Source organism: Atractosteus spatula, chromosome 4 (assembly GCF_055471065.1).
Source record: "Atractosteus spatula isolate fAtrSpa1 chromosome 4, fAtrSpa1.hap1, whole genome shotgun sequence".
NCBI classification, from domain to species: Eukaryota; Metazoa; Chordata; class Actinopteri; order Semionotiformes; family Lepisosteidae; genus Atractosteus; species Atractosteus spatula.
This window is the reverse complement of record NC_142709.1, coordinates 17,852,212-17,862,900: the sequence shown is the minus strand read 5'-3', so window position 1 is coordinate 17,862,900 and position 10,689 is coordinate 17,852,212. Positions and strand designations below refer to the sequence as shown.

Sequence of the window (10,689 nt, the reverse complement as noted above, 5' to 3'; positions counted from 1 at the left end):
AAAATTTAAGAATGATAATTCGCAGGGGGCAAAGCCACTAATCAGTTTCAAATTTCGAAAAGCTATAAGCTCCAAAGTGCAAACCTAGCATTTCAACGAAAGCAATATGGTGCTGCTAAAATTCATTTGACCGTTTTATTATAAAATAAAATCATTTTATTATAAAGCTTGATGACAAATAATTGCATTTTCAGCTTTTGGCAATATTTTGTTTATTTTTTTTAACAAACCATTGCAGAACATCTGTGTTTCTCACGGGAAGAGACGTTTCTTTCAATGATACTGCTTCTGCAATGTAACTTCTGTGGTATTGTATAGCGTTCAACAGTGACAATGGGAAAGAAACTACGTATCCCAGACAGCATTGCAGAAAATATGTCATTAACCTGCAACATAGTTGTAGGGTCACAGCAATCATGCGCAATCATTCATTCCAATTGTTTTCGCACTAAATTAAGTCTTGGTAGTGCGGTGTGTGTTAAGATCTAGTTGTTAAAGCTAACTTTCATTCACGAAACAAGTAACTTATTAATGGTAATATGAAGGTAAAAATTAGCAGGTTCAGGACCGTACTTGTACAGAGATAAGCACCGGATTCAAATTCTGTAGTTTCATACATCAGCCAGCCAAGCAAACCAACGTCTCGGCTAACAATAACTCATTAAAGTTGAGAGGTAGTCGATAACCAAAGAGTGCTGTATTGTATTTCAGATCAGGCGGTCTAACCTTTCTGCAGTCGCATGCTTTGAAGCTGTATCGAGTAACGTAAGAGAGTACTGTTAGTTTAGCCTAGCCATGTGGAAAAATCTGCCGAAATGAGAAACTTCGTACGACAGTTCAGCCTTCGTTTTTACAAACACTGCTTTTCTCTGGCTGTGCCGCCTGCAGCTCGCAGTTTAAGGCAGCTCGCCTGTAACCAGCACCCCTCGGTGAAAGCGGGCCCGCTCCGTGTTGAGAGGTTGCAACATGCTTTAAGGAAACAGCTGCGAAGACACTGCTGTAGCGATACCAGGGATTTATTACAAGAAGAACCCGTAAAGAAACACCTGGAGGGTCTGTTTCGGGAATACGAGCAGGTTACCCACAGGTTACAAAACCCGGCGCTCAGTGACAGTGAAAGAAGAGCGCTGAGCAGAAGACAGGTGGAGCTCTTACCGACGGCGAATGTCCTTGAAGAGACGGAAAGAGCTTGGAAAGACCTGAAGGATGTGGAAGCTATTCTTCAGAGTAAGTTTTATATACTGTCTAAATTGCGCGGCTGAAAAGCTTACACTTGTGAACCATGCTTGATCTTAGAAAAATCTGTAACTGGGATCATTCCATTAAACATGAAGATGCTATTAAACATTATACCTGCTGACAGAATGGTCTAACATTTTCATTCTTACAGTATGTAATAAAAAAGCCCCGCACTTTGGAAACGATTTTTCTTTTTGTCTGCAAAGATGGTTATTTTTTAGTATAACACGCATAGAAATAATGTGCGAAAATTGACTCAATTCAGTTTTATATAATTTGTATAATATATTCTTGGCTAGCTGAAATGCGACTGTTTTGCAGTGTTGCATACTGTATACTGTGGTTGACCAGGTACTGACTACTGACTAGAAGTGTTAACTTCTTCTGCACGTGTTTTTGGGGGCTATATGAGGTTGCATAAAGGTGATGTAGAACTTTTGTTTTTTTGTCATTAACTCCAGGTGCAGAGGGAAAAGATGACCAGATGGTGATGTTAGTTAAGGAGGAGCAGAATATCATTGCAAAACGCATTGAAGCACTGCAACAACAAGTAAGATATTTATATTGTCTCAGCCTTACAAAATCTTCTTTTTGTCCATTAGTATGTAATTCTTTATGCGATACCTATTTCCCTGACTTGCAAAGGTTCCTATTGCAGAATCACTGGAGATATAATAAAATCGTTTCTTGTCATTCAGTGAAATCACTGTCCTCTCCACCAGAAGAGTGAGGATTCTCGCTCACAGGGATATTTGTATTTAACATGAACGTCTAAACCTAAACTATCGTAGCAGGCTCAGCTAATGCTCGTCTTCTTGTGAAGCTCGACATCACAGGTGTTGCTCCGGTTGTTTTCAATCCCAGTCCCCGGACTCTGTCATAAACATTGTTCTTTTTATTTCACAGGAACAATCACATTTCATTGTTGTGTTTGAAATAATGTTTTGAAATGTTTTTTTGGTCTTGTTAGACATTTTGTAAGTCTGCAGTTAGATCTTACTTTTTAAACTCATGGTGTATTGCAACAACGTTTTAAAGAAAGGTTACAGTGGGGAGGTCAGTTTTGTGAAGAAAGTTGCACACCCGGATTTTTTTGTTTTGTTTTTAGTGTGGAATTGAATTCTAAGTGTTTGTTTTGAAAATTAACCCAATGTTTCATTAAACGTGTCTCGGTTTAACTGTAAAGGGTAAGTCGGTGAGTGTAGTGAATTCTTTTTTAAAAATTCCCTAAAATTAAATCGATATCTCTACTGCCTGTTGCTTGGAATGCATGGAATGGACTAATGATCCAGAATAATTTATGGTGGCAGCAATGGTGTAAGAACTGTAGTGTTGCATCTTTTAGATGCTTCTACAACCCAAGCTATTTAAGGCAATCTTTTCTTTTTTTCTTGCCCTGCACAGCTGCTGGAGAACCTAGTGCCCAGTGACAGACACGATGGCAGTGATGTTATTTTGGAGGTGGCAGCAGGAAGAACTACAGGAGGTAAGATATCAGCAGAGAAACACTGAATGCCTGCTTAACAACACTGCTGGCATAGTGCTTCTGCTGACAGTGAGCCTGCTGGGATAATACCTGCCTACTCGTTCCTCTTACTTACTGTAAGTGGTCTCGGTGGTTGGTTTATTGCTGAGTAAAATTACTGAGTATTGTCTACTGAAGCAGAATGTGATCATTCTGTTTTTTCATCTTTTAAGAGTATTACAATTTAATATGATTATTTAAAAAGGCAAGTGACTGCATGTTACGCAGGGCTACAATGTTGTCTATGGTAATTGATCAGAGCAGGCTTTGTGCTATTAGCAGTTTCAACATCCTGTCGTGAAGATTGCATGATGAAATTGTACAGTATAATGCCATGCTGAAGTCAGAATTGTTCTTTTTTTTCAGGTGACATATGCCAACAGTTCACCAGAGAAATCTTTGAAATGTACCTTGCGTTTGCAAGCTACAAAAACTGGGCTTTCGAAGTTCTCAATTACACTCCTGCTGAGTACGGTACGTGGAGGTTTTGGTCTGATGTTCAGCTATCGTTCCTCGGATTTCTATCACAATTTTAAATTGGTCCTCTGTTCACTAACCTAGGTGGGTTGCATCATGCCGCAGCCAGGATTTCAGGGGAGAATGTTTACAAGTATTTAAAATATGAAGGTGGGACCCACAGAGTGCAGAGGATCCCTGAGGTTGGCCTTTCATCCAGAATGCAGCGTATCCATACAGGAACAATGACCATTATTGTATTGCCCCAGCCCAGTGAGGTAAAGTAAAGATAAGCCTTACTTTTGATTTACTTAATGGAAGCAACTGTATATGAATTCAAAGATTCCTTCTGTTACCTTGGTTTCCAGAAAGAATTGACTATAATTTTTAATGTCAATGTGCAGTGCTTCATCAATTTGTAAGGAACTGGAAATGTGGGGTTTGACCAATCTAGTGCAGTCTGTTAACTGTTTCCGTTAAGTTAGGAAAGGCCTTGAGACCTAGAGTATACCATGCTGGTAGTTTCAGTTTAAGTAATCTCTGAACTTGTTTAACTGTACAAATAATCTTTTTGACATTTTAGGGGTAGTCAAACAAAAAATGATGATTTGAGGGTGACCCTGAAAACCTGTTTCCTTGTAGCTCTCCAAGACTAGGGTTGGCTGCCCCTGGTGTATACTAAATTAGCTGTACTTGACCTGAAAAGCACAAGCCACATTCTTAGACGTAAAACATGCTGACATTCCTGTCATTTGCTCTTATTTACTTCTATAAACAGCACTGTGTATGAAACCCATTTTGACATTTAGGAAAGTACTTACAATTCAATATTTTATTTATCAGAGAAAAGCACAATTGTATTGAAAAGTAGTTTATTGGAGAGAAGCACAAATGCACAATCTTTTAGAGTGACCAGGTTCTTGTATACCATCAGTCTGGTTACTGGGACTGGAACATGTTTTACTTCTGCTTCGTGTTTCCATAGTTACTTGGACTCACTGAAGTGTGTAAAATCTTTGCAGGTTTTAATTTGAATGCATGAAGTAACTTTTACAAAAACGTACACCAACTTTTTGTCAGCCCTGTGTTTCACTAGAAAAGGCTAGATAGAAGTGGGTTAATCTAGAAAATTAAAGTTAAATTTAATCTAGAAAAAGTTATTAAGAATTAAACAATAAGTATAGACAGGCATTTTCTTTTGTTGAAGATCTTTGTCTTTTAAAGAAACAATATAAAGACTTGTATTCATTAACTGATACGCCTCAATTGCAGTTTTGGGTAGAAGGCCCAGTATAAAAAAATAATAAGAATATGAACTTTTATCATTAATTTTGTACACTGATGTATTTAAATTAATTTTTGTCTCTCCTTAGATAGATATCCACCTAGACCCGAAGGATTTACGAATCGATACATTTAAATCCAAAGGAGCTGGTGGTCAGAGTGTTAACACAACTGATAGTGCTGTTCGAATAGTTCATATTCCAACAGGCAAGTGCCCACATCTATTTTTTTTATTTATCGTTTAAACCTGGAAGTACAGTGTCTTTGAAATATTAAAGTCTTATGAAATTGGTTTGCCCCCCTGGAGAGAGACAATGAAGTTAGGAGGACAAAAAGGATAAATAAAAGACAAATTTGTATTCTGTCAAAAGCGAATATAATTCTCATGGTGTTTTAAACTTTACTGGTGCAAAAGCAGAGTTCTACACATCAGCATCATCTGTAAATGCTGAAAACAAGTCCTTTTACAGATTGTATTGGAAAGATCGTGCTGCACAGTATTATGCTCACTTCATCAGGTGTTTTTTGGTATTGTGTCAGTTTACTCCATAGTGCATGTATAACAATGTGAAACATAGTTTGTGAAACACCACATATTGTGAAAAGGTATTGGCACTTGTCTCAGCTCTTTTGCGTGGCAGCTTCTTTGGCACCACAATGTGAATGTAAAATAAACATGATGACAATTTGTTGCTGCCCTTGGAAACAGGAACAACAGTCGAGTGCCAACAAGAGCGTTCACAGTTGCACAACAAGGATACAGCGATGAAGATGCTAAGAGCTAAAATGTACCAGCAGATAACAGAGAAAGAAACTGAGAAAAGGCACAGCTTCCGTAAGCTTCAGGTACTTAACCTCTAGGCTCCCTTCTTTCATTGTATAGGTAACGTTAAGAAGAACTGGGTTGTAAAATGCAGCAACTTTTTGATTTGATTGTTTTTCAACTTCTGTTACTGTACAGCTTCAAGTCTTTCTCTGCTGTCAAGTATGTATAGAAATCTTAATTTGTCTGGTACAGGTGGGGACAAGGTCCCAGTCGGAGCGAGTTCGAACATATAACTTCACTCAGGACAGAGTTACAGACCACAGGATTGGTTGTGTTGCCCGAGATATCAAGGTAAGGAAATAGTTTTTGCACCCCTCCACTGCAGCTATTTCCTCCCTTTTGTTTTGTTACTGTTTTTTTCTTAATAAGACTTTTTTTCTGAGAAATGTCATTTACAGTCTCCCACACCTGGCATCATCCCTTTTAGTTTCAGCATGGTACACACTACTGTTAAGACGCAGTTAGTGAGTCAATGGCTGGCCATCTTTTTTTCCATATCGTGAGACAAAATGAATGTCGGGAAATCAAAAGTGGGCATTCAACCCAATTTCCATCTTTTATAGGCTTGTTTTTTTTTCTTTTTAGTAGTTAAATGATCCATGAATCTTTTCCACAGCATTTCTTGAAAGAATTGAGGAAGATATGTTGTTATTGTATATAGCAGTTCTCACCTTACCAGGCCAAATAAAGTGTCATCATAGAAGGAAACTTAATCCATCCATCCATTTTCTAACTGCTTTATCAGATACAAGTTGCAGGGGACTTGGAGCCTATCCAGGCAAGCAGTGGGCACAAGGCAGGGATGCCAGTCAATCACAGAGCAGACAGATTCAAGCACACACAGACACACTCACACCAGGGCCAGTTTCCCCAGAAGCCAGGTAACCTACCAATATGTTTTTGGACTGTGGGAAGAAACCCCATGAGCATGGAGAGCACATACGAACTCCAGGCAGATAACTCACCAGAGCTAGAACTGAACCCAGGGCTCCAGTGCTGGGAGGCAGCAGTGCTAACAAATAAAAGAATGCCCTGCTCTGATAAGACTTAAAGAGAGAGAACTTTCATGAGAAGACCTGATTCAAGCTCTGAATATCATCAAAGATACTGACAAACTCAACCTAATCGACTTAGTCAAAATCAACAGCAAACCACAAACAGGAGGGCACAAATAGAATCTAAGAGGAAGTGCTTTTAAAACTGAAATCATGAAGCACTAATTTATGCACAGGGTTGTGGGAGTATTTAATAAGCTACTTATTTGAAGCTGATATCATTGCCTCTTTCAAGAAAGAGCTGAATAAGATTCTTGGGTCAATTAGCTACTAGCAACCAAACAAGACAGGTGGTCTGAAAAGACTGCTCTCTTTTGCAAATTTTCTGGTGCTTTTAAATGTGAGGCTAATCAAGACCATCTAACTTGTGGGTTAGAGTACATGTCTCTCAGTATAGGTACCAGAGCTGTGAAAGAGACATGACTCTTGAGTGTTCACATCACTCCACATACTGGTTAAAGGTGAACTAGAGAGGTCTAAGTGGCATTGTCTGAGACATTTAGCTTCCATACAAACATAGAATATACAAACCTTGTTATAATTGTTTAGTTTCCAGGCACTGTCTTAGTTGCTGTTATTTACAGGAGTTCCTGAGAGGGGGAGAGCCCCTGGATGAGTTCATCAGACAGCTGCTGAAGTATGCAGAGAAGGAAGCACTCCTTGAAATGCTGTCAAATAGCAGCCCAAGCAAAGCTGGTGAATGAGACTACTGAATACCTTGTTTCTGGATTTTTTTAATAACCATTTCCAAATAAGTGCAAGTCACTCAACAGCCAGGCTTTGAAAGCTATTGTAATATTTAGTTCTTCTTTATCAATTGTACCATTAAAAATAAAAATGTGGCCAAAAATTGGAATGTGCAAAATTATTCTTTTGGGTGGTAAAATATATCTACAGAAAGCAATTTGAGACACTGAAAATGCAAGCTTCTTATACAATATCTTAAAAGCATAAGAAGCTCAGCTCTGTGGTTAAACTGTGTGAAATATGAAAGGATACAGGGAAACTTTTACCTAGACCAAATGAGCTACAGTGAAGTAGATACTTCATTAATCAAAACAAAATGAAGATTAAAGGGGAAACCATGTTGTTTCAGGTGTGACTTTGATAATGAACAGCTCCCGTTTTCCACCTGTAATAGTTAATACTGTACCTCTTCTGTGGAGCCTCAGTATAAGACAAACCTTATTGCCTTCTGTTCAAACTTGGTGAAAAGGCAAAAAAATGTCCAATTAAGGAAATATCATTATACTGTGAACAAAACTTTATATACTGTACAATAATATGCAATCAACATGTTGAACATTTACTGTACCTCAAATATCTTATTTTCATTACTGCTATCTGAAGAACGGTCTGTGTTCTACAGGTCAGTTAAGTAAGTTTTATGCCTGGACCCTGTGCCACGGTTCATATGTAAAGCCATGCTGAGCTTTTCAATAGTGCGGCGTGAAGAAGAATTCTTGTGAGCCAGAAGTAGCTTATTTTACACACGCAGCAGGAATGCTTTAGCTGTACTGGGAGAAAAAAATGTTCAGATTTAAATTTTCTCCTCCTGTATAAACCAGAGGCTTTAACTAATACTGTGCAAATGTAAACTACTGCTATCTGTACTGTATATTTATAAGAGAATGCTGATCTGTTCTGTTGCAGGTAAATGCATTCAATGTAATCCAGTAATGTCACACTGCACTGTACCTTATACATTTGCATTTTGAATTTAACATTCAGAAAATTTAGTCTGCAGGTGCACTAAGGCTTTTGTGCTAAAAATATAAACATTGATGATATTTCTGCAATAGAAATACTGACCTGCATGCTATCCCCATAATATTTGGGCATTCATTCAACTTACATTAGTTCAAGCTTTCTGACAGTGATGATTAAACTGATATTGGCAATTATTTTAAAACTTTTTATATATTAAAAATTAAATACTTTGCTGTATAATACTACCACCGGCACCAGTCACAGAACTCCTGGAGTGTCCTCGGAGTGAGAGAGCTACCAGTTCTCGTCGGAAAACGAACTGGAGCTGCCCGACTCTGAGTCTGCATCACTCAGCCCATCAAAATCCCAGTCTGCGCTGGAGCCGCTGCAGTCGTCGTCCTCTTCGGTGAAAAAGTTCTGCCCTGACTCCAGACGCGAGGGGTATATGCGAGCAGAAAGACAGATAAAGCCATAAGACAAAGCGTAGTTCAGTGATCCCAGCATGGTCCCCATGTTTTCCCACAAGTCCCTTGTAGGGTCATATTCATGGATGGTGATGCTGTTTTTATTGCGGTGAGGGATGGTGGTTGTGATGAGCATCAGTTTGTTGTCATACTGCACCACCTGGTAATTGTGGGTGTTACCGTCCAGAGGGATATCTCCAATCCTTCTCCATTCACCCCGGGCAGGGCTGTAAACTTTCACGACGGGAATGTCACATATGCAGAAGATCTCGTCCTGGTAGACGCAGGCTTTGTGGAACTCGCTCCTCTTCAGAGCGGCGCAGTTGAGCCATTCATTCTTCTCGGCATCGTAACAGAGCATCCTTCTGTTGCTGACCACATAGAGGTGATCGTTCACAGTCACGATTTTAATCTTACCCAGAGAGTGGGGCACAGGGGCCACAAACACCCACTGGTTCCTCTGAACGCTGTAGCACTCGACCTCTTTGAGCCTGGCGTCCGTCAAAGGGTCTCGGCCGCCCACGACGTAGACGTGCCCGTTGAGGTAGCCGATGTCCATGTGCACCCTCCCCAGCAGTCTCTCTGCCAGCTCCTGCCAGCTGTTAAGCACCCCGTTATACACCCAGAAATTTTTTGAATGTTGCGAGGCTAAATAAAGGTCATTTTCGGGCGAGATGCAAACCGAAAAGGTGTCCACAGACTTGTTAAGAGCTAGGCCGGTCAAAGGCGAGACCATGGAGAAAATATCTCCAGTGTAGGGATCGTAGCACAAAAAAGGTTCCTTGGGGTGGCCAAAGAAGAGGATCATTTCCCTAGCGCTCATGCCCAGCCTCTCTGATGGCTCTTCTACACTTTCTGACACTTCGCTGCTCCCAGCCGCAGTAACTGCCTCAAGGAATTCTAGGCAGTGCTTCTTGGCGAAGGGTTTTGACTTCAGCCCGTCAATGTACGCCTTGTCCAGCTCTGTAAAAAGCTGCCATCGCACGCACTTCAGCAGCTCCAGTGCGCTCTCCCCGTCTTCACTCTCGCTCGCCTCTATCCACTGAACGGCTACCGAGCACACCTTCCTCTCGCTGTCCACGTCCAAAGTGTCTGTGGACAGGACGTCTTTAATTTGGCCCAGGCTCAATTCGCAGAGCTCCTTGCCTTTCTTCCAGAAGTGCTGGAAGTTCCTCGCGATGAACACCTGAGCCTTGGCTTTCAAATCGTGATTGTCGAACGTGTCCGCAAACTTCAGCATCCCAGCGCAGTTGGAAAGGTCGAGCCTCCTGGTCATGAAATTGGAGCACGCCTGTCTCACATATTCCAGCTGGAGCATGTTGGCGGCGGCGTACAGCCTCTGCACGTTGGCCTCTGTGACCGTCACTTTGCCGGTGTAGCAGTAGTCAATGATAAGGGACATAGACTCGGCATCTACGTCATGTATAGTCACTTTCTTTTGCTTGCTTTCGTACAGCCCCCCCGTGAACATGCTTCGGAAGTAAGGGCTTGCTGCCGCAAGGATGTTACGGTTGCACGGAAACAGCTTCCCCGTCAAGCCGGTGCTGCCGTTTTCTGGCGCGGTGTGGTGGTAAAGTTCAGACGACTCCACTTCAATGGTCACATCGACCAACAGTTTGGAGTCATAGAACAGCTTAAGCTCCTTCAGCAAACTTCCAGCGTGAGAAGCGTCTTCTAGCTCTTCAGGGCCGCTGAAATAGCTTGATACCGAAGCCATCTTTTTCTAAAGCATCCAGATAATACAGAATTCTCAATGTAATTTGTATTCAAATGTGATCTATATCGGACATCGACATACACAGAAAAGTACTCCTTGTGCTGCTCAGATACGCGTTACACTTTCTTTAAGTAAAAATATCAGCCTAACTGATACTATCGATTATTACAACGGCATGTATTAACATACAGTATCTATTATTATACAGAGGCAGCAGCATAGCGGAGGCTATATACTGTACTTGTTCTTACACAGAAACACTACACTACCATTTAGCTGTAAATTACAAGAAGCACGTGAACGGCATTTCAGTTTCAATCATATTTTTCACTAGTTCACAGAGTTACCGGATTTATTTAAATTATACTGTGACTCAATTCACCTTCTGGTCCGACATCCAATCCATACAGCCT

General features: G+C 40.6%; 2 protein-coding genes across 4 annotated transcripts; one reads left to right on the top strand and one right to left on the bottom strand.

The window, feature by feature from the left end:
• The first annotated feature begins 407 nt into the window (after positions 1–407).
• On the top strand, positions 408–7,235 carry mtrf1 (mitochondrial translational release factor 1). Of its 3 annotated transcripts, none has more exons than XM_088914749.1 (9): positions 408–1,227; positions 1,701–1,789; positions 2,644–2,725; positions 3,131–3,238; positions 3,326–3,498; positions 4,594–4,711; positions 5,214–5,350; positions 5,523–5,621; positions 6,973–7,235. In XM_088914749.1, exons 1-9 carry the CDS (start codon positions 816–818, stop codon positions 7,087–7,089), a joined length of 1,335 nt encoding a protein of 444 aa, XP_088770875.1. In that variant the 5' UTR covers positions 408–815; the 3' UTR covers positions 7,090–7,235. The 3 variants fall into 3 exon arrangements, with proteins under 3 accessions (XP_088770875.1, XP_088770874.1, XP_088770877.1); XM_088914748.1 differs by having other exon boundaries at positions 6,970–7,235; XM_088914751.1 differs by lacking the exon at positions 3,326–3,498 and having other exon boundaries at positions 455–1,227; positions 4,598–4,711; positions 6,970–7,235.
• kbtbd7 (kelch repeat and BTB (POZ) domain containing 7) lies at positions 7,104–10,689 on the bottom strand. Its single transcript, XM_088914747.1, has one exon. The coding sequence runs from the start codon at positions 10,274–10,276 to the stop codon at positions 8,390–8,392; it is 1,887 nt and encodes a 628-aa protein (XP_088770873.1). The 5' UTR covers positions 10,277–10,689; the 3' UTR covers positions 7,104–8,389.